The sequence below is a fragment of the Verruconis gallopava genome (genome assembly GCF_000836295.1).
Source record: "Verruconis gallopava strain CBS 43764 unplaced genomic scaffold supercont1.6, whole genome shotgun sequence".
NCBI lineage: Eukaryota > Fungi > Ascomycota > Dothideomycetes > Venturiales > Sympoventuriaceae > Verruconis > Verruconis gallopava.
This window is the reverse complement of record NW_015622142.1, coordinates 293,053-319,812: the sequence shown is the minus strand read 5'-3', so window position 1 is coordinate 319,812 and position 26,760 is coordinate 293,053. Positions and strand designations below refer to the sequence as shown.

At 50.6% G+C, this 26,760-nt stretch overlaps 9 protein-coding genes across 9 annotated transcripts; 8 read left to right on the top strand and 1 right to left on the bottom strand.

Moving 5' to 3' along the window:
- Positions 1–20: 20 nt before the first annotated feature.
- PV09_02389 (uncharacterized protein) lies at positions 21–2,900 on the bottom strand. Its single transcript, XM_016355417.1, has 4 exons — positions 2,671–2,900; positions 1,760–2,619; positions 1,523–1,702; positions 21–1,464 (listed from the first exon to the last, which is right to left on the bottom strand). The coding sequence occupies exons 1-4, from the start codon at positions 2,873–2,875 to the stop codon at positions 1,228–1,230; spliced, it is 1,482 nt and encodes a 493-aa protein (XP_016216553.1). The 5' UTR covers positions 2,876–2,900; the 3' UTR covers positions 21–1,227.
- PV09_02390 (uncharacterized protein) lies at positions 241–926 on the top strand (the record flags this gene model as incomplete). Its single annotated transcript, XM_016355418.1, has 2 exons — positions 241–527; positions 575–926. The coding sequence occupies 2 exons, from the start codon at positions 241–243 to the stop codon at positions 705–707; spliced, it is 420 nt and encodes a 139-aa protein (XP_016216554.1). The 3' UTR covers positions 708–926.
- A 1,964-nt stretch (positions 2,901–4,864) lies between the features above and the next one.
- On the top strand, positions 4,865–5,753 carry PV09_02388 (uncharacterized protein). The gene is made up of 2 exons (XM_016355416.1): positions 4,865–5,091; positions 5,144–5,753. The coding sequence occupies exons 1-2, from the start codon at positions 5,009–5,011 to the stop codon at positions 5,586–5,588; spliced, it is 528 nt and encodes a 175-aa protein (XP_016216552.1). The 5' UTR covers positions 4,865–5,008; the 3' UTR covers positions 5,589–5,753.
- Positions 5,754–7,776: 2,023 nt separating this feature from the next.
- PV09_02387 (uncharacterized protein) lies at positions 7,777–9,075 on the top strand (the record flags this gene model as incomplete). The annotated part of the gene is made up of 1 exon (XM_016355415.1): positions 7,777–9,075. One exon carries the CDS (start codon positions 7,777–7,779, stop codon positions 9,073–9,075), a length of 1,299 nt encoding a protein of 432 aa, XP_016216551.1.
- A 932-nt stretch (positions 9,076–10,007) lies between these two features.
- PV09_02386 (uncharacterized protein) lies at positions 10,008–12,705 on the top strand. The gene is made up of 3 exons (XM_016355414.1): positions 10,008–10,610; positions 10,715–10,985; positions 11,041–12,705. The coding sequence occupies exons 1-3, from the start codon at positions 10,344–10,346 to the stop codon at positions 12,039–12,041; spliced, it is 1,539 nt and encodes a 512-aa protein (XP_016216550.1). The 5' UTR covers positions 10,008–10,343; the 3' UTR covers positions 12,042–12,705.
- A 1,201-nt stretch (positions 12,706–13,906) lies between these two features.
- PV09_02385 (uncharacterized protein) lies at positions 13,907–15,149 on the top strand. Its single transcript, XM_016355413.1, has 5 exons — positions 13,907–14,027; positions 14,080–14,119; positions 14,172–14,188; positions 14,241–14,346; positions 14,396–15,149. The coding sequence occupies exons 1-5, from the start codon at positions 13,976–13,978 to the stop codon at positions 14,796–14,798; spliced, it is 618 nt and encodes a 205-aa protein (XP_016216549.1). The 5' UTR covers positions 13,907–13,975; the 3' UTR covers positions 14,799–15,149.
- Positions 15,150–15,445: 296 nt separating this feature from the next.
- Positions 15,446–16,983, top strand: PV09_02384 (uncharacterized protein). The gene is made up of 4 exons (XM_016355412.1): positions 15,446–15,596; positions 15,675–15,813; positions 15,870–16,175; positions 16,232–16,983. The coding sequence occupies exons 1-4, from the start codon at positions 15,456–15,458 to the stop codon at positions 16,681–16,683; spliced, it is 1,038 nt and encodes a 345-aa protein (XP_016216548.1). The 5' UTR covers positions 15,446–15,455; the 3' UTR covers positions 16,684–16,983.
- Positions 16,984–17,323: 340 nt separating this feature from the next.
- Positions 17,324–21,392, top strand: PV09_02383 (uncharacterized protein). The gene is made up of 3 exons (XM_016355411.1): positions 17,324–19,189; positions 19,240–20,854; positions 20,975–21,392. Exons 1-3 carry the CDS (start codon positions 17,548–17,550, stop codon positions 20,997–20,999), a joined length of 3,282 nt encoding a protein of 1,093 aa, XP_016216547.1. The 5' UTR covers positions 17,324–17,547; the 3' UTR covers positions 21,000–21,392.
- Positions 21,393–22,553: 1,161 nt separating this feature from the next.
- Positions 22,554–25,860, top strand: PV09_02382 (uncharacterized protein). The gene is made up of 5 exons (XM_016355410.1): positions 22,554–23,192; positions 23,266–23,470; positions 23,536–23,737; positions 23,885–24,127; positions 24,193–25,860. Exons 1-5 carry the CDS (start codon positions 22,924–22,926, stop codon positions 25,200–25,202), a joined length of 1,929 nt encoding a protein of 642 aa, XP_016216546.1. The 5' UTR covers positions 22,554–22,923; the 3' UTR covers positions 25,203–25,860.
- The last annotated feature ends 900 nt before the right edge of the window (positions 25,861–26,760 follow it).

The window sequence follows — 26,760 nt, the reverse complement described above, 5'->3', positions numbered from 1 at the left end:
GAAGAAATCAACTGTTCAAGACGATACTAATCAATTACGGGAAGAAATCCCGTGACTGGAGCTTTCCATGTGAGCCCGGCCTGATTGACTCTCATGGTACACCATATGAATGTCACTCCCTCATCCCTCCGTCGTCCCATCTGTCGGACATGCAATCAACGTTACCAGGCCTTCCAGAATGGAGCCAGCCTACCAGCAGCATTGTGATGCATTCGCAGGTCATGTGCCGTTACCACCACCATGGTTGTGGATTGGATGGATGTGACCGTTTCGATATTCACGTGCAACCCATCTGCCGTCCACATCATTGTCGTTGAATCAGAAGGCGGGTCCGTGGTTGCTGTTCTTAACGCATCACCCTCACAAGCTCCTGCCATCGGCGTTGGTGTGGATGTCGCGCTCCTCGTTCGGGTCAAGGTGAGAGCAGCCGCATCACCATCGGCGGTAATAGACTCTGCCATCTCGACGAGAAATGTTGGCTGCGTCTCGGCAAGGGAGCCTGTGAATGATCCTAAGGGGACATTAGCGTGAGTTTCGAGATGGAAACCGAGTCCTGAAGAAGCTGAGTGCTTAGCTTGTGCGGAGGCCGCGAGGCCGAGTGCCAGGACGAGGCAGGGGATGAATTGACGGGCCATGGCTGCACGGCTGCTCGAAATGCAGAAATTGAATGGGGTAAAATTGTCGTGCTTGAGATGATGCTGCGTTAAAATCTGATTCCTTTTCCACGGTCGGACTGGTTCGTTGTCAAGACGAGGAGAGTGTGCAGAGCTTGAGTATGGCACAGAACTGAACAATGGGAAAGCGCCTATCCTGCAGTCATTAATGGAGGCGCGATGGAGAGTGCGTAACATGAGCAACTCATCGAGGTAGGAGCAAAAGGAACATCATCAGAACAAGCATCATCTACACATTCCAGCATCACCTAGGAAGCATAAAGAGTCCTTGTTACCCTTCGCGATTCTCGTACCATTCCATAAACGTGACAATATAAGATACTCAAGCTTTCCTCTCTGATCTTGCACCACTCGTCGTAAGTCATAGAAGACAAGTCGCTAATACCGAAACCTCGTCAACTTTCCAGATGCCGCTGGTGGGAAACCGACAATCCTACTCTATCAGAACCGGTGCTGAAATGCTAGTGGCCTGAGGGTATAACGTATGCATCCCCTAACCGTACTCCGCTTCAATGCTCGCTTGTCGTGCAATTAAGATGAAACAGGCGATATTCTAAGCTGCAACCTCCGTTTTCTGGAGCGAATCCGCTTCCTTGGGCTCTTCCTTCCCGGACGACACAGCTGTCACCACGTACGTGTGTTCGAGTGTCTCATGGGGAGAAATCTTAACTTTCAAATCGCTGGGTATCATGTTGTGCTTCAGATCCCAGCCCGCTCGCTCGCATAGAGCCGCGACGATGGTGTCGCAGTCGCCCAGCAAATTGATATCGAAATTGATGTGATATACAGGCTAGCAAATTCAGTAAATGTACATACATGTCAGTAGCAGGTCCGTTTAAGAAACTCACATCTCTTGAAATGTAGATCTGTGGCACGTTTGCCGGTAGGTAGTTTGGAATTTCAGATACTGGTGCAACCTTCATGCTAGTGCCCATCACAATGACAAGATCTACTTCGTTTCGGTCATGTTGCTGTAGCGTGTCGAAGAATAAATCTGGAAGCTTTTCGCCAAAGAACGTGATATCGGGCTAATTGAGTTAGCATAGATTTTATAGGAAGTATACATGTAAAAGGTAGCATCTCACTTTCATAACACCAGGCTCCGGTATGTCGTACTGCCCATCGGAATCATCGTCATCGCTAGGATCACCTCGCTTCTTCGGCTTGTCAAAGCTGTTCGGAGTACGCTTGCGTTTTATGCCACCAGGTGCTCGTAATGTCTGCTCACATCTCTTGCATGTCGCAACCTCCTTGGCTCTGATGTTCTCGAAGATCTCCTCTCCGGGAACTTTGTATCCGCATTTCCGGCACGTGGCGTGTGCCCAAGAGCCGTGGCACTGGATGAGTTTCGAAGGCAGAATTCCAGCGTGGCTCTCAATGTTGTCGATGTTTTGCGTGTAGTTGCGCAACAACTTTCCCTTGTCCTGAATGATCCGTATAAACTGATGGGTAGGGGTCCATTTGTTCAGGTCTGGAAGGATGTCTCCTGCAAGCGAATAGAACAACGATGGGTCTTCGTCAAAGGTCTGGAGGTCAAACACTTCTTCCGGTTCTTGAAACCCACGTGCTTGCAACTTGGAATAGAAACCTGTGGACTTTGATCGGAAATCTGGAATGCCAAGACTTGTCGAGACACCCGCTCCTGTAACGACCATAATTTTCTTGGACGCATTAAGTAGCTTTGCAGCATCGTCGATCGTCTGGTATTCTGGGAGCCTCTGACGCTTCTGCAGCTCTCTCACCATCGCCATTCCAAGAACACGGTAACAGAGCTCCGGTGGCGAGTCGGCTACCCATTGTGGAATGCGAACGCCAAACGCTGTCATGAGCTTCTGTACGCTGACCGTCTCCTTGCCCAGGGTTTCTGATACGAATGCTTCAAGGCCAACTTCGCGTAGCCTTTGGCGGAACTGCTTTGCCTCCTCAGGTGTGCACACATCCTGGGCTGGAGAATTTTGTTAGGTCCTTAAAGCGTAGGCTCGAACTTTCAACTCACCTCGAACATGATCATAAGGCTCATCTTCTGCATCTAGAAGTCCTTCATACAGGGAAAGGCTATCTTCTTCATCGTCATCTTCATCCAGTCCACCAAGATCATGTTGAGGTGATGGTGTGCTCTCTGTAAGAATCACGCCCTCCTTGGACTCCTCATCTGCGACAGGATCGATCTGTTCGACCTTTGTCAATACTTCCGGTTCCATATTGGGCCTGCGAAAGCACTCCGGATAAAGTGGCATGATATTACGATACGAAACATAATGCTGGGAGAGCCGAGCTTTGCACCTTAGGCAGTAAGGCATAAGTACTATTCGTCAGCCAGCAGCTTAATTAAGCGGGCATCACCACCGATCTATAGCATTGCGTGTGCGAACTATTGCGGTGGCTGTAAATCCTAATGGATAGTTGAAAACGATGGGAATAGTCTTTAACGTTTTTGCTCCGTCTAAAGCTCAGCTACAAGTATCCATTGTCAAGCCTTTTCCTCACACATTGTCATTTCAAAACATAAGTTACGTACGATATGCTGTGAAAATATAAGTTTGCTGGACTATCAAACCCTCATTGTGTAGATTTAAGGAGATAATGCAATATTCACTATTATCTGCTAGTGAGTTTCGAGGTCCAAAAGCAACAAAGGACTCGTCCTCACCATAAGGCCAAACAATGGGACTCACAATCGGCTATCATGATATGGAATCGCACATGGATATATAAACACCAATGAATGATTGTCTTTTCTCATGTTACATACCTGTGCTCATTTTCTGTCCTAAATGAAGGTTGGACCTCAACGTCTAGATAGACATCGAATGGCAATGGTCTTCGATTTGTTGCTTCTAAAGAAACAGCCGATGGCATGGGGAAATTGGAATCCAGAACATCAGATAGAAATGCCATTGCGTTTGCATAGCGATAATATGACCTTGGCTCAAAAGCTCCGCAGATCAATATATTAGCAATTACTCGAGATCAAGGCTAGATCAGAAAGGATCCCAAAGACCAGACAAGAGCAACGCGTTTCACTCTTCATCGCTCGGGTTTGTTCCTGTGCTGGTCAAGGTGCATCGTGATTACCGTAGCTTTGAGATTGAGACGTACAGATAAAGTTACCCGGACCTACTCCAAACTTTAAATTACAGGAGTCAAACGCATAAGGAGAATATGCAGGTATTTGCACGAATTAGCGTCTAAACGTGGACCCGACTACTAGTCTAAGATATGTTAGGATCCGATGTCACACAAACAGCGCACCGTCGCTTCCTCCAGCGCAAAGATACTTTGACATGTGATGAGCCGCATTGAATTGTTCATAAATCTGAACTTTCCGCAGCGGATCATATTCACGTGAGGGGGGCTCGCAATCTCAGTGTAAGAACAAAGAGCATAGACGGTGTCACGATGGGAATCAGCACAAATGGCCGGTACGTACTGTCCGTTCTTAGCATGCTGACAGCCATGCATTTCTATGCTGTTCCCTTCTGCAGATATTTGAAACGACAGACTAGGGTATGGTCTTTGCATTCGTCTACGAAGAACGGAGGGCATCGTTTCGGTGGTAGGTTACGACGCACTGTCTTCTCTGGCCCTCGCTTTCACATTACATTTCGTAAGTTATCCTCGGATCCAGCCAACGGACGACGCCTGTTCGGGTGGCCTTGGTTGCTCGCCACACGGTTCATAATTCAATACGCCATTACCCCAGATTCAAGAAGGGCCTTTTCCCGGACAGGACATGTCACAGCGTCTAGTCATTTCCGGGTCGCCTAGTTTCCGTACTGGGTTCGTCCTCGTCGTCGTCGTCCTTCTGGTCTGAACACAGAGACTGCAGGCTCGATCTAGTTCATGCAAACGGACGCTAACAAAGCTTCGTATTGATCAGAATAAAAGCCTCTTGCTCGATTCCGCCTGATTGCGTGCGCGCGACGTTGAATGCCGACGTAAGCTGCAGCATAGCCCTGCCTGGCTCAGCGTTTCGATGGGTCGATCCACCCCGAAGGATCCAGGCCATTCAATGCTCCCATGCATCACGGCCTTGACCAAAAGGGGGCGTAGCGCGGTTCGAATCTCGCCGGTCCACCAACCACAGGGCTGGGGGCGGGAACAGCACGCCTGGCCTGGACCACAAGCAGGGCCCAAGCTTCCATTGGGTCTTTGCGCGGAAAACCCCTTGGGCAACGCGTATATAACTTGTGAAATCTGTGCTCGCGGCGGCCGCACTCCCTCTTCCAAGGTGGAACATCTACACGTACGGCTCATCTGTCTTCGGTTTCGACACTTGCCAATTGTACCCATCCGCTCCCATTCCGCGTGGAATCCGTCGATCGAAAGCAAAAATGAAGACCGCAGCTGTTCTCGCACTTGCTGGCGCTGTTGCTGCTTCGCCAAACCTTCAAAAGCGTGAGGCTTCGGTTGATCCGTACGTGTTTGTCCGCTCCCAGCTAGTTTCTGATCGCTGACCTTTACTCTAGCCTCTCCGCGTCTCTCGCGGTCTTCTCGGTCTTGCCCTCTTCCCTCCAGGCCATTGCAATCACGAACCCTGCGGCCGTTGCCAGCGAAGTCTCCTCTGAGTTCTTGACTGGCACCCCGGCTTGGTTTTCATCCCTCCCAACCGACGTTCAGAGCTACTTCATCTCGGCTGGTGAAGCTGGCAACGTAGTGGCTACCTCGGTTGCGTCCACCAACGCGACCGTGACAGGCTCGTCCAACTCAACTGCTAAGATCACTAGCGCTGCCGCTTCAACGACATTGACGGAGAGTTCAAGCGAGTCATCTACCACCAGCGCTAGCGCTTCGTCGCAGTCCGCCGCCCACGCAACAAGCTCCTCGTCCTCGGGTCTGGCAGCTCTTCCAACTCAGGTCGTAGCTGGTGGACTTGCTGGTGTGGCTGGTTTGATGGCCGTCCTCGCTCTCTGATTGAACATTGCAACTTCCTTGTTGGAAATTCAAGGCTTGTATGATCTAAAAATCTTGGGGTTGCAGAACATAAGTCTATGAAAAGGTGTACTCTATCAGCAGCTCAAGGCAAAACGTATCTGCACTAGCACGTAATACCTAATATCTAACTCATTACTTCTTGAGCTTTGAACTTTGTTCGACTGCATTTCCACGTTTTGTAAGCTCCAGCACTCCCCCCCAAAACCGCGTGAGGAAGCCATAAAGCCATGCCTTGTATGGTGCGACCAGGCTGAGGTGTAATCAACCCAGCCGTGTGGGCTCGCAAAGTCTGCGGTCTCAGCTAAGCCCTCCTGGGGCTGTACTTTGTAATCTTGGTCTTGTGTGGCTTCAGTGTGGATACCACCGTTCCCCACTGACTCCACCTTTACAAGCATCGGGAGGCGTTGGTTCGAACCGTAAGGCTCCATCAACATTCGATCAGTTTCGTCGACATTTATGCCTGTGGCCTTGGATGCTTTCATGTGCCTCAAATATGAGATTCAAGATGAGTGTATTTTTCTAACTTGACGTACGGGAGACCATTGTGAGGTTTCAGTCACTTTTACCCAAAGACGAAAGGCTAGCTGTGTGTGCAGTGGGAGTCAAGGTCGAGCAAAGTCACATCCGACCTACACCTAAATATGCGGTCAGGCAGGTTAGGTGTGTTCTTTAAAACATGTTGAGCAGATAGCGAAGTGGCTGTGTGGTGTAGAACAGCTCTGAACGGAAGAGGACACGTACACTTGCATCACGATATCATGTCGCCAAGATGTCCTTCGGGATTTGACAAACGATAGTGTGTACGTCAGATTTGCTTATTCGAAATTGGAGGAGCTACCTCAGCTTGCTTTCACCCTATCCCTGCCAATTCTTGTAGAAACCGAAGACATCTTAGTATAAACAACCCAAACTGATGCCGTGCCATGTAGAAAGAGCAAACGCCAATCATCGGCAACCTTGGCTACGAGGTCACACGTCAAGAGCAGGCAACATTGTTGCCCCGCCGATGTCAAGCTTGTCGACGTAGCAATTTTCAGTCCTAACGAGTTCATGATGCTAGCAGCTCTCTGCTTTTTTGGAGCAGAAGAGTAAAAGGACGTTTTCTTGCGTTTGCATCGTGAATTACACAGATCTCAGGAAACTTGCACAACGCGTGAGAAGTTAAAACCCACCAAACGTCTACTCGAGCCTGAGCTCGAATATTTCTATCTGGCCACAGTAGGCAACAACATGGACGTTCCTTCAACAGCCCATCATGGTGCTAACAATAGTACTCATCTCTCTGCAGTTGCCCCTAAAGTGGGGCAAGGCGAACTTTGCGAGAGCTGCCGCTCATTTTTTGATAGTCATTTAGACAGTGAAAAGCGAAGAGATTCAGCGCCTTGGATTCGAAACAAAGAAGAGTTAGATTTGTGTGCGTCGCTGGGGTGTCTATTTTGCTCTCTTATTTGGCACAAAGCCTTGAAAGCAGGTGCTCGAAAGTCATGGACCAAGGTGTCCATTTTGCGATCATGGGAGATCCAGCACCCAATTCACAAATCAAACCCAAACCGGCACGAGTCCGACCTATACATCATTGCTTCGGACCTAGAATTTTCTTCAGCAAACAGACCCCAGGGTCCTGTAGGCGACCCCAAGCTGATTTGTTTCGAGCCCGTCACATGTAAGACACTCCTTCCCCTCCATCGAGCTTCTTTAACCCGCGGCAGCATATCAAGAGAAAATTGATTTTAAACCACTTACAAGTCACAACACGAGATCTGAAGAGACCTTCAAGAAGATAACGGCGTGGCTGCTTCAATGTGGCAACCACCTAACATGCAACATATGGCCTTCGTTAACAGGAGCTGCCCAAGAACTTCCATCGCGTTTGCTCAAGATATCAAATTGTAATGATGATCCCAATGTCTGCTTAATTAATACGTCCACTACTCTGCGCGGATGTAGATATGCAACCCTCAGTCACTGCTGGGGGGGAAGGCCGCTGCTGCAACTATTACGGAGCAATGTATCCAATTATGAGAAGCGAATATCCTGGCAAGATCTACCCTTGACTTTCCAGAATGCAATAGAAGTCACTTTAAGACTTGGTCTGGAGTACATCTGGATAGATGCGCTGTGCATAATACAGGACAGCGAAGAAGACTGGCTGCGAGAGTCTGCGAAAATGGCTCAAATATATACCAATTGTTACATCAATATCTCGGCAGACGCGTCGCAAAACGGTGCTGGCGGTCTCTTCCGCGACAGAGACGCGGCTGCGTATCACCACTTCAGAATGCGAGGCCCAGAAAGAACAGGGTACCAAGAGTATCTTTGCTTTTCTCCTTCGTGGCTCGACGAGGTCGAACTTGCACCCCTGAAAAAGCGCGCCTGGGTCGTGCAAGAGCGATTTCTTGCCCCCAGGGTCATCCACTTCAGCGAGAGCCAAGTCCATTGGGAATGCGCAGAGCTCATAACGTCGGAGAGCGTCCCAGACAACCTCTATATATCGCCTCGAACAACCCTAACCTTCCGCAAATCACCAGCTTGCAAGTCTATTGGTGGGCAACCAGCTGATATAATCGGTCGTTTTCGCCTGTGGACCCGACTTGTCGGCTCATATTCGAGAGCCATGCTCACGTTTGTGACAGATCGACCGGTCGCAATCGCCGGCTTAGCTCGTGCAGTCTGTCATCTGACGAACCTGGGGCCTCATGAATATGTTTGTGGGCACTGGCGTCCACATTTCATTCCCGACATAATGTGGTTCACGAAAACTTCGCTTAGGCGGCTTAAGAACAATTTTCCGTCTTGGTCATGGCTCTCTGTTGATGGGGACTTCACGAATCTCTGCTTTTGGAATTATGGCGAAGGGAAATGGGCCAGTCTTGCTGAACTTGAACGAGTAGACGTGATACAAGATGCTAGGAATGATGGCTTCGTGTCCATAGAATCCGCTAGCGCAAATATATGGGCTTCATTGTGCCGCGGAATACTCTCAACTAGCAAATATATTGCCCGGCCATCTGACACTGGGCAATTTGACTCGCTTCTGGTTCTTAGCATTGGTCAGCACGTCTTGCGCTGTGGCAATCAGGTAGTGATGACCTTTGACGATGGTGGCAGCGGCATCTCCGCAAATATGACCAAAAGGGAAATCTATCTTCTGCTTGCCGGACACGATGTCAGGCAAACTGAGGCTCGAGATCAGAAATCGACAACAATCAACATCAGCCTCTCGACATCGAACAAGCCAGCTACGCAATCGTTTAAAAATATACAGCTATCGGCGGGAACCAACGTGCATTGTCTAATCATTACGCCAACCGGAAAAACAGGTACCTTTCAGAGGATAGGTTTTCTAGAGTTTGTTGGGGAAGCATGCCCGCCAAACCTTCTCGAGGTCTTTTGCGGGACAAACATTGATGCAGAACTGTACGAAGATTTGGACGATCGGGAAAGATATCTTTTCACGTTAGTGTAGGAGCATTTGCTCGATGACTTGCAGTACTTGGCGCAGTTGACGTGTAAATTGCCATGTCGTGGAAGACGAACACATTTCACTTCCCAAGGCTTCACCAGCCTACGGCAGTCAGAAACATCGAAGTTGAAGGACAGGTGGCGCTTCCCCGTTATACTTCATAGAACTTGTTTCGATCTTGATAACTGGCTCTGCTAAGGACCCTGGTGTGCTCAAAAGCATGACTCCATGCTCTGGGGGATTGACCCAACACCGAGATCATCACAGGATTTGGCATCGTGGGAGGGTCCAGCGCTGCAGAACGAGCATCTGAACGGGCGACTAATTGCTGCAGGCTGCGAGGATTCTACCGGATAGTACGGCAGATCCACGAGGCAAATACGCGAGTCAAGCATTTGCCAATGTGGTTGGCCAACAAGGGACCAGAGGCAAAAGAGAAAATTTACGATGATGCATGCATTTTTAAGAATACGATGACATAACTTTGGCCATCTACGCATCGCTTTTTCCGTTGAACAAGGCCTTGACGGGGCGACGCCGAGAGACTAGGAGAAATCTTTTCGCCCCTAACAGCTATAGTAGCAGTACCGTGAAGACATGGGCTAGGGAAGGCCTACATGGAGGGATTTAAGAGATGGCAAGAGATTCTCAGCCGCTTGCTTGTCTTGAGAAAAGGTGCGGTCATCGTGCAGATCGTGCAGGGCTAAAGCGACAAGCGTAGGAATAAACCCCGCCTTGAACTCTGTTCTCCTGACCCATTCGACGAGCGAGCCGCATTGCCCCGGACCTTGGACTGTGCGAATGACAATGCCTGGTAGTAATCACCGTAATCAGTCAAACTCTGGTACATTTACTCCTGACCAGCACGTTTGCCGGTCGCGCGTGGATCCTAGCACGCAATTCTCGACCGCGGGAGTGGATCACCTACATCATCGCCAAATGTAGACTGCCGAACATGCTTGCAACCTCCGTGACATGCTGGGCAAACACTTGCGGGAGCACTGCACAACCGACGATCACTTGGACGCTACTCTAAGCTCTCTCTAGGTTGCCATCGACTTTCTTTAAAAGGCGTTCATGCACCCTGTAAATCCTTTCCATCTCACCATCTTCCGAAGGTGCGTTCTCTCCGCTTGGAACAGACTTTCGTGATTATTCCTCAGCCTTGCATCTCGTCACGAAGGAATCCAAAGCAGCTTGATGCAGACAGTCATTCGCCGTCGTCCTCACTACTATTTTTGTCCCTTCATTCAGTTCCTGCGCTCAATAAAATGGCGTTGAGCAACATTGCCCAGCGCATGACGCAGACCTCCGTCGAGAAAGACCCCATCGATGGCACTTCTCCTCAGATGTATGGAGAAGAGAAAAAGGACGTTGATGGCGACGTTGAAATGGGTGGTGATCCTCCTCGTCGTATGAGCAGAATTGACGGGAAGTCCCATGCCGCCTCGGACACTGATTCGACCGTGAGCATTGGGCAACAAATCGAGATGGAGAAGGATAATGCGATCAAGTACCGTACTTGTAGCTGGCAGAAAGTAAGATTTAGTGAACCCAGTCCTCCTTGTGCTCCTGCTCTATGCTTGAGATATCATGAGATTCGCGCTTATTGTATATCAATCCACATCTAATGCCATCCTAGACTGCTTTTTTGCTCTTCTCTGAGTACATATGCTTGGCTATCATGTCGTTTCCCTGGTCTTACTCAGTCCTGGGACTAGTTCCGGGGTTAATCTTGACTGTGGTTGTAGCTGGTCTGGTGCTATACACTTCCCTGATTCTGTGGGAATTTTGCTTGAGACATCCTGAGGTCAAGGATGCTTGTGACATTGGTCAAATGCTTTTCTGGAACCACAAATGGGCCTGGTACTTTACCGCGGTCATGTTCTGCTTGAACAACACTTTCATTCAAGGTGAGATCGAGTCTCTCCCTCACGTTGTTATGCCACACAACTTACATGGGACAAGGCTTTCATTGCCTAGTCGGCGCCAAGTATCTCAACACCATCACAAGTCACAGCGTTTGCACCGTTGGCTTCTCCGCCATCATGGCTCTCATCTCGTGGGTGTGCTCACTTCCTAGGACATTTTCAGCCCTTGCCAAACTCGCGCTTTTTTCGGCTTTATTCACTTTCATTTCAGTGCTTCTCGCAACCATCTTCGCTGGCATCGAAGATCACCCGACCGGATATCCAGACGCTGGCGAAATCCAAGTCCTTGCCATACCTCTAGCCGGAACAAGCTTCGTTAGTGGCTTGAATGCGTTCATGAACATTAGTTACACCTTCATCGGGCAGATTACGCTTCCGTCGTTCATCGCCGAGATGAAGAACCCACGAGATTTTCCAAAGGCTTTGTGGGCCGTTACCATCTGCGAAGTAATTGTCTTTGGGCTTGTTGGCGCCGTCATTTATGCGTACACCGGCACAAATTACATGACCGCTCCCGCCTTCGGCTCTCTTGGCAACGAAGTCTACAAGAAGGTGTCGTTCAGCTTCATGATCCCAACTCTTATCTTCTTGGGAGTCCTATACGCATCAGTAACCGCTCGATTCGTGTTCTTCAACATCTTCAAAGGCTCTAGGCACATGAGCGATCACACAGTTCTCGGTTGGGGTGCTTGGGCGGGCATTCTGGCCGTGACCTGGGTTGTTGCGTTCATCATCGCTGAGGTTATTCCCTTCTTCTCCGACCTCCTTTCACTAATGAGTGCGCTTTTCGATTCCTTCTTCGGCTTCATCTTCTGGGGCGTAGCGTATATTCGCATGCGACAGGCAGACTTTGGCAAAGGATTCTACAAGGCAAGGGGCATCCGAGGTTGGCTCGGTTTCGCCTTCAATGTAGGGCTCATTGGCATCGGGCTCTTCTTTCTAGGACCTGGCACCTATGCGTCAGTTCAGGCCATAGTCGACGGGTATCATGCAGGAAGCTTCGGTGGTGCTTTCTCATGCCAAACAAACGGATTGTAGTGAATTCTACACGAGTTTGATGGATTTGGGGAACGAAATGCTAACAAACTACGATCGAGACACGTCAAAGGAATGATCTACGATGCATTTTCACAAGACGTAACGTCTATACGGCAAAGGGCAACAACGAGCATACTTCGCTTTTGAAATACCTCTGTACACGAGAGGAAAACGACGAGTACATGACGATGCAGAGATCACAGCTCTTCTAATTTCACCCGTTATCGAGATGGCATGAGGTTCAGTATATGTTAACGAACCAAATTATCCTAAAACTGAATATATTGCGGCTACTCTGCCCTAGATCAAATCGCCATGTCAATCTTATAATTGATTTCTTGATATGGCTGAGTAGGTGAAGCTGCGATAGAATGAAAGTGAACAGCCTGCAGATATTGGGGACCTTCGCATGCGGCTGTGGCTGCCCTTTGTTCAGCTTTATTCTCGGCGTACATTAAAACATCTATTCGTGGATAAACGTTTAGGGTCTATTGCCTCCATATAGCCTCGTCGAATGCGACCAATTTTTTAACGGCAATTTCTGTCCCTGGCGAGCAACAAGCATGGAGCATGTATAATTATATCGTTCGAACTTTGAAGAACCATAATATAAACAGCAAAGGGATAAATATATTAACTCCTTTCTCGTCGTTCGCGTAGAGAACATTTTGATAAGATTATAAGTGTTCGTCATATAAAGCCCAGAGGAGAAAAGATATTATGGATTGTTCTTCTTGTACCTTGTATGATATTTTCGTGAGCTGATATTATCCGAGTCAGTTTTTGCATGTTTCATTACAGGGCTATCGAGACCATAATCCATTCTCCAGAACATACGTTCGACGGAGGAAGGCCAAAAGGTGTCTAGAACAGTGTTTTCAGGAAGAGGAATCGGACGTTCTTGCAGATATCTCAAGCATCATTTGGAATAGATGAAAAAGTATGTACACGCTTTCGTAAAACACACGAAAGTTTGTCGCAAACCACGAGGCCAGCCAACTCGTCCTTTTACCTTCAAAGAATCTCAACAGATTCCCATAAGCTTGCTTTGATGAAATTTCGATAGTTGAGTCGTATAGGCTGGAGTGACATGCGACCATGTGTCCGTCCAACGATCAATTCTGTAGGTGTGATGATCATCGACTACTCGATTGGGAGTGGATTCTGGTGGTGATAACAGCAACTGCTTTCTTGCGAAGCAAAAAACTCATACTACGAGTTCAACTGTGTAGTCCTCCTAGAGTCTGTTCCTGCATTGTTCGAAATTGGGTTTCACAATATCATTATGAACAGATGTACGATCTTTTCCAGCTAAACGGGAACGACGTACTACCCTCCGCTATCAGGTGTGCTGTCTGGCCATTTCCGCATGCTTCTGTCTTTTCGGTGATGAAACGCTGAAACGGCTGAATATCTTGCCCGTCGTTTTGACTTGATCAACTGTGCTAGGGCCATCTTCGTCCATGCAGATATGCTCGATCTGAAAGATGATGCTCGTTTAGCATTGGCATTGTATCGCATCGCACCGGTGTTCCATCGTTAATAGATGTAGTCAGGCTCTGAACCATTATCTCTCGAGCCGATGCCTAGAAATACTTCTTGTCATCCTACCAAAGGTTTAATAACACTTGAAAAACCCTTGGAGAGAAACACAATTCTTTCATCGAATCTGTGCCCCATTGCTCATGATATATTATAGATGGAGAATGCAAATTTCCTCTTTTGCCCCTACGTGTCGGTACCTGTAGCAAGGTCTATGGAAAGATATGTAGCCAGGTGTGCTTATGGGGGTGGAGTGTTGTAAAGTGGGTCCAGCACGTGCAAATTCGTGACATCAGAACTTGTGAGCCTGGGGAACAACCGACTTTCTCTCCTTTCGCGCTGCGCATCGATGAGGTTCTAGCGTTCATCGATCTGCACAAAAATTGTTTACAATGGCATCCGAATTACTAAGTTATGTCGACTTGAGCAAGCAGAGTCTATGGGGTAAGATGGTGCTGTCGATGTCGCAATCCGGATGTGCTGAGCTTTCGGCTAGTTGCTGCAGGAGCCATTGCATTCAACCCGACATTTTGGAAGTATATTCAACACGATCGTGGCATTTTTGTGCGTATGCTAAATGTCTTGCAGTATTGCAGCTAGACAAGGTGACAGCTTAAGCAGCTTTGGCGACTTTCGGAAGTATCTAATGGAATTCAGAGTATCACAACAAGGTCATCACGAGGCTTTTTGGAGGCAACGCATATTACGGTTGTTATGCCCTAGCGGTGACGATCTTCTCAATCGGTATATTCCGTGACACACTGTCTGAACCACTCTCCACCTAATTTGCGGCGCCGCTCATATATTGATAGCTTCGAACGCGCTCTGCGCGACCAACCTTCGCTCCCGCTCCTCACAGAATCGCCACTTACAAAGCCTCTTGCTGGTGCCCTATTTGCTAGTGGCAATGTCCTTGTCCTCAGCAGCATGTGGGCTCTCGGTGTCACGGGTACTTATCTTGGCGACTACTTCGGCATATTGATGGATGAAATGGTGACAGGTTTCCCTTTCAACGTTACCAAGTCACCAATGTACTGGGGTAGTACAATGAGCTTCTTGGGTACAGCCTTGTGGTTCGGCAAGCCCGCAGGAATATTGTTGACATTGGAGGTGTTTGTCGCATACTGGATCGCCCTGAAGTTTGAAGACCCGTTCACTGCGGAAATTTATGCCAAGAGAGAGAGGGAACGTGCGAAAGGAAAAAAGGGCAACTAGAATAGAAGGAATTATGCTAGCAGATCATTGTGGGTGAGTCACATATACGATCTGATGTGGTTCTCAACGAAGTAAAATACCCGTACATTGCGTGGATCATTCCGCATTCAACATTTAGCGGCGGCGTTGGTGGAGTTCAAAATATATGCTAAGGCCTTTGGATACAGACGTGGTAGACGCTATAAGGACTCCAACATCTTCACATCGGCCACAGCGTAGTTGATACATTTGCGACTTCATGCCAAGGCTTGTTTAGATTCTTGTGTTTTGAAGACCTCATCATATAAAATTTGAATTTTTACATTTTGCAACGTAATACAAAAATGCCACACAATTCTTATTCAAGAAGAATATTTCTATTCGAATGTATTTGATTGGTGCCAGTGCAGCAAAGTTCAAAAGCTGAAGCACACAACGCTTTGAGCATAATCACATTCATTATTTGGCTAAAGAAACAATGAAAGAACTTTAAGCCCTCTCTAATGCATTTGATTGCTCTGCCGCGTACAATGGCTCTGTAATGAAACCATTTTCAGCCTGCTCGTCAGCCTCATAATGGGGCCTTCCTCTTTAGGTTTGGCGGACCTGTCGCGCAAACCTCGTTGCACTGATTCTTTCGAGTGTCGCTCAATATTCTTCAAACGAGACCTAGGCGCCATGAAGATCACAAAAGATAAAGAACGTCTACCGAGATGTTATTTTTCATATTGTGCCCTTTCAAACTACAAAGATCAGGATCGTCTACCAACCAAGCAGCAGCCCTTCAAAGCGATAAATCATTACACACCAGCGCACACTGTAAGTCATTTGCCTCCGTAGCTCATGATCGGAAAAAGAAAAGGAAACCCTTAAAATGGCATGCTAACAGCGACCAAGACCGATCTTATGCTCCCGGAAGAATTGTATGCACTGGTGGAAGGAAAGTTGTTTGGAAAGCTTTTCAGTTATGCGCGAGTATACATGTCATTGCTCGACATTGTTAGTGGCGACTTCTTCAACCAATATGTCAAAGCCGGTAAGGTCTATGTTACATGAGCTTTAGTTCTTTTTTTGTTGATGAAAGCCCTTTAGGCAATGTCCTCATGCTGTCAGAAGGCCAACAAGGTGTTCAAAACACGTTCTTACTAAAGGACGGCATCCTACGTCTCGATGTCGACAAGGCCACATATGAACGCTGCGGCCTTGTCGGAGTCGCAGCACCGCATCCAGGACGAAAGCACGTCAAATCGAGATTTAGAATCGACCTGGATTTAAAGCAGGCATCGATGCAGCATGGCAAGAAGGGATTCGAACGTATCAAGTGGGCGTTCAAGACTGTGCTCGTCGAGTCACTTGCTTGGCTCTTTGTGGATCTCGAGAACGAGGATGTATGTTCAGGTACGTTTGCCAGCCACGAGACACGCGTGGTCCATAGCTTACATATTCTCATTCAGGGCCGATTGCTGCGCTTCATCCACAGGTTGTAGAACTGAGGCCTACTGTAACACGGCTGAAGCATTTGGTACCTCCATTCGTCTATGATGAGGAAGCCATTCGAGATGCATTATACGAAGAACAGTTATTGGAATGGCTTGGCATGGTGATGCTCGAGTCACCACGCATCAGCCAAAAAGATACTATCGACAGTTATCTGTGTAAATATACCCTGCCTGAAGAGTTTGTCCAGACCGAGGAGTCCGCGCGACAGGAGCAGGAAGTTGTGCACGTACGTTGGCACGGATTCACTTCGGCAGCCTTCTTGAGACATGTTTGGCTTACTCTAAGGGCGGCAACCGCCGAAAAGAGTGAATTGTGGTTCTCAGTGGGGGCGAGCACGTTTGACGGCACGAGTTTCACGCTTCTGTGCAATGACGGGCGGAACGTCATGCTCTGGGAATGTGATTAGGACGGCATCTTCAAGCGGTCACTAATTATGCGCGAAGACCGCGTGATTTGACGCTTCGAACGAGACCCCCCGTCTCCTGTCCGAACGAGTGGTAGCGACACATGAAAATGGTCATTTCAAGTCCTCAACAGTTTTGGCTTCAACTTGAACCATCGTGGTTGAAAATTGCGAGCTAGATTGCGCGAGCCTACGCCACATGGTTCATGGAATATGCCATTGTCAAATCACAAGGCAATAAAGATGCAGCATGTTCTCTGAGTGAGCCGACGTGCGGATGAGGGGTAGACAAGGCTGCATGCAGCATTTCGTTGGTCAGCCCTGTGGTGCGATGTGTGATGAACGTGGCCAAACGCCTGCGTCTACGGTTGTTGCGACATCCTCAACTTTTTCACATCAGGTGCCAATACTTACTTCGACAGATCAGCTCCCTTTTCATGAAGGTATTGGCTCCTTCAAGGTTGCTATGCAGCGCGTGTGGAGCCAGCCTATGGGTTTGCAAGGTTTCATCTGAAATTTTTTGTCGACCATGCGGGCCGCAGCCGCATACCCCGTCGTCATTCTGGACCGTCCGTACGCTATCACAAACAGGCTTCGGAACTTAGCGTCCACCTTTCCCTTGGAGCTTCGTCGGCGTGTTGTTATCCACTTCCTGTAGTTCGCATCAAATGTATCTGTACCTGTGACATATCAATGGTCTGCCGAAGACCGATACCTCCTCTTCGCCGTTTCGTGCTGTTCCCTGGCGCATGACGTCGGGATTTTGACTTTCGAAAGTTACGCTAATTAATTGCTATTTTTTAACCTCTCTTCCTATTATTTTTTCCCTTCAGCATCGCCTTCGTTCCCCGAGACTGGCCGGCTCCAATGTCCGGTCGCTGGTTGCGTCGCGGAAACACGGCTGGGAGTTTGCAACAGCGCTTGCCATTCACTAATCCAGAGGCAAGCGACGCAGAGGAGGTGAACTCGGAGATGACGGGCTCGATACGCGGACGTCCAGTACCAGGGGCCAGATCACAGTCTACCACGGGCGGTTATCTATCTTCATCGGTAGGACAACGGCAACCTACCAGATCATTCTTTCACTATGCCTCCCACGGCCATACTGAGCCTCCTCAATACGCGTCGCCTGGCGTGAGGGAACAAACGCAAGAGCTTGCAAATTGGGCATTGGACGATTCTGCTAACCCCCGGGCCTTATCTACAGGCTTCGATGATGGATGGGGTACTGGCTCAGCGAGACGTGGAAGGAAGAGAACAGGCTCATTCTTTAGCGAAACGGACTCGGCTGAGGCAAGAACTTCTACCGAGTCTACGCGACCCGGGGCAATTGAAGAGGTGTCCGAACCAGTCTCTCCAGAAGACCACGACGATACGACCAGAACGGAAGAGACGAACAACACGTCTGCTTTGTCAAGCTTGCTTCGTGACGGCGAGGCACGGAAAAGGCGTTACTTGTCGTTTGGCTCGGGCGGGCGAGATCAGGACAATGACGGAAGAAGCGAAGTCAGCATCGTGGTCGACGACTACGAAACCGGCGAGATTACGGAGACATCTGCCCTACTCCCACGAGAACGACTCCCTGCTTCGAAGCGAGTGCCGCTCTACAGACATACCGATCCTAATTTTGCGGAGCAGCAACGCACATTTCCGAACAAGAGATGGAGCTGGCTGAAATTTACGCTTAGGGAAGCTTGGGAGAAAGCCGCACACCCTCGCAGCTGGAACGTTCGGCAGGCGTCACACATGGCTGTTGGCGCATTTGCCGCCGTGTTTCTAGGCCTTCTGCTCAACATTCTAGATGCGTTATCGTACGGAATGATTCTTTTCCCGCTTGGCGAGGAAATCTTCGCGAAGACGGGCCCAGATGGTATCTCGATGTTCTATGTCAGCTGCATCGTCTCTCAGCTTGTATATTCGCTTGGCGGATCAAGGTTCCAAGGCGGCGTTGGCTCAGAGATGATCGAGGTAGTGCCCTTCTTCCACAAGATGGCGTACATGATCTTGGCCAAGGTGGGTGATGACAAGCCTGACGCGACCATGGCGACTGTCATTACCTCTTACGCCTTGAGCTCCATCCTCACTGGCTTCATCTTCCTGCTTCTAGGCCTGCTTAGGCTCGGTGACCTCGTAAGCTTTTTCCCACGCAGCATTCTGCTTGGCTGTATCGGTGGCGTAGGTGTCTTCCTTATTCTCACGGGCGTTGAGGTCTCTGCGGGATTGGACTCGAACATGGACTGGAATTTGGATGTCCTACAGCGGCTAATGGTGCCATCTACACTCGTCCTCTGGATTCTCCCACTCGTTCTATCCATCCTGCTTATGGTTATACGGCATTACCTGAGCCACCCTACGGTCATGCCTGCTTTTTTCATCATTGTCGTTGCTATATTTTACATTGTTGTCGCAGCGTTGCCGAATGTGTCTCTTCTTGATCTACAGCAGCACGGATGGGTATTTGAAGCGCCGGAGGCCGGCGTGCCTTTCTACAATTTCTACACGTACTATAGTAGGTCTAACAATATGAACGCAGTGGAGCAAATATGCTAAGTAAACTAGATTTCAAACTTGTGGATTGGGAAGCGATCGCTGCGACCCTACCGACGATGTTTGCTCTCTCGTTCTTTGGAATCATACATGTTCCAATCAATGTCCCTGCACTGGGCCTTGCAGTGCAGCAGGATGATGTCAACATCAACCGCGAGCTGTTCGGCCACGGCCTGTCCAATGCACTCTCAGGGTTCGTCGGCAGCATACAGAACTACTTGGTATTCGCCAACAGTCGCTTGTTTATACAGAATGGTGGCAACAGCAGAGCAGCGGGCGTGTTGCTCGCTTTTGCTACGTTCGGCGTATGGGTTGCTGGGCCTGCCATGATTGGATACATACCAGTTCTGGTAGTTGGCACGTTGATATTCATGCTTGGCATTGAAATGGTCCAAGAAGCGCTTTGGGACACGTTTGGAAAACTACACAGACTTGAATATCTGATGGTCCTTGCCATCACATTGGTCATGGGGTTCCACGATTTCGTCGTCGGCATCGTCCTAGGCATTGTTCTCGCCTGTCTTATCTTCGTCGTCCAAACGTCACGGGTCTCGGCTATTCGTGCTACGTATTCTGGTGTAATTGCAGAGTCTACGGTACGAAGACATCCGGTTCAACGTCGGTTTCTACACGCTGTAGGATCGCAGATCAAGGTCACCAAGCTGTCCGGCTATCTTTTCTTTGGTACCATTGTGGCTGTAGAGCGAAGCATCAAGGCGATGATAGATGAAGAAGCTTTCTCAAAGCAGCCCATTCGATACTTGATTCTGGACTTCGCTCATGTCGATGGCCTCGATTTTTCAGCCGCCGAAGCCTTTGTACGCATGAACCGAATACTGAGAGCCAAAGGCGTGGAGATGGTGCTTTCGGGCGTTTCTCTGGCTGGAGAAACCGGAGAGAGCTTGGCTATGGTGGGCTTGCTGGAAGACAACGATGAGAAGAGGCCACCGCCGAGGATTTTTGAAACGCTTAATCAAGCTCTTGAAGCATGCGAGAACGGGCTGTTGGTCGCATTCAAGAAGCAAAGCGAGAATATGACACAACAGAAGATGAAGGATATCACGTCAATCAGCATTCCGAGGACGAACTCCCCTGGTGCGGGCGAGACGATGTACGGTACGCCTAGAAAGCATCACATCGAACAGGCCGCGGCAACTGCATTACAAGAGAGCGGGACAATGGCAGTGCCCAAGTGGCAGAACTTTGCCCAGCCTTTGCCCCTGATCATGCAGACGTTCAAAGACCTCACGGAGAAGGACATCGATTTCTGGCACCGCGTCTCGCCCTATTTTGTGCGCCGAGAGTTTCCCGCAGGCTCGATCCTGTATTCGCGCGGCGACGAGCCGGACGGCTTCTACGTCCTCGAAGAGGGCATCTTGCGAGCAGACTACGACCTCGAGCAGGGCCGGTTCTATGAGAGCATTGTCGCGGGGACGACGTGTGGCGAACTGCCGTTCTTCGCCGAATCTGAGCGTACGGGCACCGTAGTGGCGGAGAAAGACTGCGTCGCGTGGCTCCTGACGAAGCAGAAGTGGAGAGAGATCGAGGAGAAACTACCAGACGTCGCAAACGAGCTGCTCAAGATTGGGTTGAAATTGACAAACGAGAGGATGAACACCATCACGTCGTAAGTTCTCCATTTGGATTTTCTCTTTTCATTTTTTGTGCTTTGGCCACCGGGTCCAGGCAGCCGGATCGACTCTGCGGTCTGCTTAGGCGAGCAAGTAACTGACCAGACTGCGAACAGATACGTGCTGGTGACTGCCAGCTAGTTAGCTTGCGACGCTCACACGCACGGGCGAACGTGCTTGCACTCGCACTCATTGATCGCTTCCGTTCATCAGCATGTGCACGAACAGGAGTAAAGTCGGGGATGCGCATGGAGATACCGTGGGCACATGGGAAAATATGAGTCTTGGCAGGAAGCTACAGAGGGACAGCGCTGAAGGGGTGTTGGGAAGGGAACAAAGTTCAGTGCGGCGAACGCGTGGAAAAAGCTACCAGGGTCTTTTTGTACACATATTGCTTGATGGGTGTAGCGCCGATCAACGACGTGGATTCGACGGCGTCGGTTAGAGACAGGGCGGGAAACGCCATGTATTGATCATCGTCCACATATCGGAGAAAAGAAGCGGTCAGTGTGTGTTTGTCGCTCGACTGTGAAGGGGGGGGGGAGGGGGATGAGGGTGAGCATTCGCATCTCGTAAACGGGCGCTGTTGAGAGGAAGAGTCAGTCCGCCCCTCCCATCTGGCCCCCCCTCCCGGAAGTGATCCGTTCCAAGCTCTCAAGCGCAAAACAGAGCGAGCGGGTGAGCTGGAGGGTTTGGCGGCACGGCGATGATAGCAAGAGTTGCCAATCAAAGAGGATGGGGCGAATCAGCACCCGTGTGCGAGCTTGCACGATGTTGATTTGATCGTCTCACATGCAGCTCGAACCTCGACCAGAGTGGAGCAGAGCGTTGACGCCATGCTGGAAGCGGGTTGGCGGCGAGACCCACTGCGCGCTGGAAGGGGTCCGGGATGAGCAGCGAGGCCCTGCGAAACCCTGGCGCGAGTGTCTTTCTGTGGCGTGCTGTTTTAATTTTTTTCTTGCTGTCCTGCTCTCTGCGCCCTTGGCCGCTGCCGACACAGTTGTTCTGTGCTGTCGCCGCAGCGGCCGTGGTGGGACGCTCCTCGCCTGCCCGATGGGTCTTTGCCGGGTCTGTGGCGGAGGCGCTGGCCGCGAAATTTGACGGTGGTTGGCGTCGCCCGCTACGGCGACGACTGCTCAAACGCAGCGACCCAGAACCGCTGCCACCGCCTGTGTGGGAGAGCGTGTGCGCGCCGGTTCTTGCGCCCATCGGCCGCGTAAGATACTGGCCGGCGCTGCCAACACCCTCTAAACCAAAGCCTCGTTGCTGACCTGTCTGTATCGTTCCGTCCGGCGCCCTTGCGGCTTCGCGCGGACAGTCGAGATCCAGAGAGCGACGGCAGGCAGCCCGTCGCCAGCAGATGTCGTGAGATTTGAGAGACCCACAGTCCTCAGCAACCACCACTCATCTCCCGCTTGACGGAACGTAGGCTGCGTCACTGTGCAGGGCAGCCTGCTTGGACAGCTGCAGCATCTGGCGCGGGAGCATCAGTAGCGCGACTGAGACGACCGCAGAGCTCAGTGCAAATGGTTGGCAGCGGCCATCACACGACCACCAGACCACTCCGGCATCCTGGATGGGCCTGGGTCCTTCGCTGCCTCTTTGGTGATCTGTACGCCGTACCAGACCCTTTGATAATGTAACTTGAGAATGATAATTACCAGCGTAATCCCGTGATTCGCCGGTATTTAGGGTGAAAGCCTCCCGCCAAAAGTGCAATTAAACCGTGTAGACTACCTATTGATCCAAGCGCTTCGTCCCCCTTCTCTTTGGAATTCAAAACCGCTTCTATCCAACACCGTCCACCACAGATTCTTTCTTCACTCGCACACCTCTTCAAGCTTTCCTTTTGCAACACTCGAATAAGATACCCCCTTCCCCTCCTCCTTCTCCTTCCCCCCCCCGTTTCTGAGCGTCGCGAGACTGCAAGACAGCTTCTCAAAACCAAGTATCGCTTTGTAATTAACCCAGAGCCCGCTGTACGTCTGCAAGCTTTGCTTGGCCACAACAGCCCGTCCTTTCATCACTCGAGATACCCATCTGCGTTTTTCCATCACACACCACAATGTCTGCCGAAGAAGCAAAGACCGCGCCTGTCGCCGAGACTCCGGCCGCTGAGCCCACTCCAGCACCCGCTGTCGAAACCCCGGCCGTCGAGGAGACCAAGGCCGAGGAAGCCAAGCCAGCGGAGGAGGCACCAGCTGCTCCTGCTGCTGAAGCCGCCACCGAAGCAGCTGCTGAAGAGACCGCCGAGGCTGCGAAGGAGGAGGCCAAGCCGATCGAGCCAAAGGAAGAAGGCCACATCCTCTACCACGCGCCAGGTGGCTTCCTGAAGTAAGTCCTGCACCTTTTCTGGACGGCTACATGGAAATCCTGCTTGACGTGTCGCTGACATTCACTTTCACAGGGAGTTCCTTCCAATCCCACCAAAGAAGGTCTTCTTCTGGTTCAGCGAGGAGCCCGTCGAATCCTCGCAGCTCAAGGCCTACCTTGCCAAGGGCAAAGAGGCCGCTGCCTCGACTGCGGCATGGGCTAGCCAGACCGGAAAAGGTCTGCTGTTCTTCAACAAGCACGGCGAGGACAAGGCTGCGCCGTCTGGTGCCCTGAATTTGGTATGTTTTAACACTCTAGGCAACACTTTTATTGGATTACGTAACTAATCAAAAATTCATCACAGGCCGATGCTGAAGACATCAAGGAGGCTGGTACTACCGAGTTCACCTTCAAGCTTCACAACCACAAGCACAAGTTTGACGCGCAGACACCTGCAGAGCGCGACAGCTGGGTCTTGGCCGTCAAGAAAGTTGCTGAGGAAGCTAAGGCCAAGAAGGATGAAATTCTCAACAGCGAGGGCTACAAGGAGGCGCTTGCCAAGCTCAGTAAGTTTTTTTTTGGCCCTCGCATGACAAAAAAAATTCATCGATCCTTCTCATCAACTCGACGCGTTTGTTTAGACGTTCCTTGTTGGGAAATGGGTCGGTGCTCGCCTTAGCGTAGATCTAGTTCGCTAACCATGCCCCAAACAGAGCCAGCCCCAGTCGCTGCCGTGACGGCGCCAAAGGTCAGCGAGGAGACCCCTAAGAAGAGCATGGACACTCCTGCCGAAGGCGAGGACGCGAAGAAGGCTGCCAAGAGCCGCTCCCGCTCCCGTGGCCCACTTGGTTTCCTGAAGAGCAAGAAGGAGGAAGCTAAAGAGGAAGCTAAGGGCGAGGACAAGAAGGAAGAGACTGCTGCTGAGTCCGCTACCGCGGCTGAGGCTGCACCTGCTGGTAAGTGCATCCCACTATGCCTTAAGCTCACAATCTTAACGGATCGCTAACTAAGTGAGCAACAGTCGAGCCAACGGTTGAAGGTGGAGCCGCTCCCGCTGCCGAAAGTGCACCGGCTGAGGAAGCCAAAGAAGAGGCCGCTGGTGAGGCCAAGGAGGCTCCAAAGGAGGAGCCCAAGAAGGAGGGCCGTCGCCTTTCTCGCTTTGAATCTTTCTTCAAAGGCAAGCCCAAGGAAGCTAAGAAGGAAGAGAAGAAGGAGGAAGCCCCAGTTGCGGAGGAGCCAGCTAAGGCTGCTGAGGAACCAGCTACTGCTGAGGAGACCCCAGCTGCTGAGCCTGCTGCGGAGACCGCGGCTGTCGAGGAGGCTCCCAAAGAAGAGGCCAAGGAAGAGGAGAAAAAGAAGGAGGAAACTACTCCAGTCAAGGAGCACCGCAAGTCCTCCTTTTTGACCGGCCTGAAGGGTTTCACTCAGAAGGTCCGCTCTCCATCCTCCGAGCACCCTCCAGCTGTCCCAGCCAAGGATGACGCAGCTGAGGCTAGCACCGATGCCGCAGCCGCTACTGAAGCCGCTACTGATGCTCCTGCCACTGAGGCCACTACTGCTGAGGAGCCAGCTACTAACGGCGAGACCAAGACCGAGAAGCGCCGCAGCTCTTTCTTCAACTTCGGAACCGTCAACAAGAAGAAGGCTGAGCCTGCGCCAGCCGCCGATGAGGCTGCTAAGACGGAAGCCGCCGAGGAGGCTGCCAAGCCAGCTGAAGAGGAAGCAGCTGCCACCGAAACCGAGAAGCCAGAGGCTTCGCCCAAGGAGCACAAGGAGTCTCCATTTGCTTCCATCGGCCGCCGTGTCAGCAAGGCCATCCGAGGTGGTGAGAAGCCAAAGAAGGAGGCCAAGGCTGCGGCTGCCGTTGGTGAGACCAAGGAGGAGACCAAGCCAGAGGAAACTGCGGCTCCTACTGCCACCCTCCCGGAGCCACTCAAGGCCGATGAGAACGTCAAGCCTGCTGCCATTGGTGATGTTGTCCCAGAGGCTGTCACCGTTGGCACTGCTCCCACCGTGTCCGCCACCGCATAAGCTGCCTTCATAAACTTGAATGCAATTTTATGCTAACGGACACAGTATGGAACGCTATGAGCCTGCATAAAAAGCAATGATCGTCATGCCTTGCGATACCCCAGAAAAAAATTTTGTCGTTTTGGATTTAAACAGCAACAACTCCGCATAACCTCAACAATGAATGCCCAGCCAACTACTGCGAAGACAAGGCCACTCTCCTTCTGGGCAGAAACGTACACGTCACAGACCTCATGCGACGAATCATACTTTTGAGGGAGAAACAGCGTGCTGGGGAAAGGATGTGCAAGGATATACCCCGGATGGTGTCTGGATACTCGCATTTTTCGCGTTCTCTACCTGAGATGGTTCTGCGCGGAGGCTCTACTGCTTTTCATTTCCCGTCCTCTCGCTCATCCTAGATTGATACCACTGATTTTTGTTTTGAGTGTTCTGGCATCATGTACTGGCTTGGCTTTGTGCTGCTGCTCGGTCCACTGCTATTTTTGTGTTTTCGTTGAATACCCCTCCCCCATTTATCATCTATATACCCCAACTTGATACCCAATTGTACCGGCCCTTATCAGGTGTCCGTATTGTACAAGAGCGGCCATTGGGCTCAAACTTCCACACGTAGCTAATATCTAATCACAACTCGTTTGGTTCTTGTCTCTAGAGATGAGTCATCTGTTCTCTTTTTTAAGCCTGGATTATTCCTATCTTCTGATTGTGCGCCATCTATGATGCTTTGTGCAGACTAGGTGATTCTGTTCTAACAAACAAATGGCATTGTGCATAATCATGCGAGTGGGTATTTTGCCATGCTAGAGCGCTTGGCCGACGTGGCTGTCGTTTATGCCCACTACAAACAGCGTACTGGCGCTGTTTCGAAACGAAATTCTATTTCAGATCAAGGCTGGCTTAGATGGGTCGGCCTGCTAGCTTTGATGCGTTCGTGCTGGGGGAATCCTGGAGGACAAAGCAACAATTGTGCTGGCCTTGCGGAGCGTTGCCATGGGTTCCCCTTCTTTAGGGTCACCCCATATTTGTCTTAACTACGCATCACAGATCCTGTTTGCGGCCCTGTGCTACGGCGACGACAGTATCGTACGCGTTGTGCATTGGGCGTGAAACTTTTGGTCATGGCCACATCGCTGGCGTCGTGCTGTGATTGTCAGGACGAGAATCAGGCCCCCTCTTTCGCCCTTCCCTTCACCGGCTGCCTGGTTTGTTTGCTTGCTTGCAATGAGCTCCGCTGTTGGAGCACGTCCTCTTTCCACGCATCGAACGAGTGACGTACCCGTAAGTCACGGAGCTGCCAGACAGAAGCACGGGCTGGCTCGAAAGGATGGCGGCGTGCAATACGCAACTGCCTGTCGACAATATCAGTGGGTTCGAGCTGGATACCTGGCCTCCCGCCTTCCCAGCCATTTGACGACGAACGACGGCACAGTCGACGGCGTCGTTCGAGCAGCAGCGAATGGAACGTGGGCTCGATCAATCACTCGAGGACAGGGTTGACACTGACGGCCCCCTGGTGAATTGTTCGTGCGTGTCACCGACGAAAACCCGTGCGACG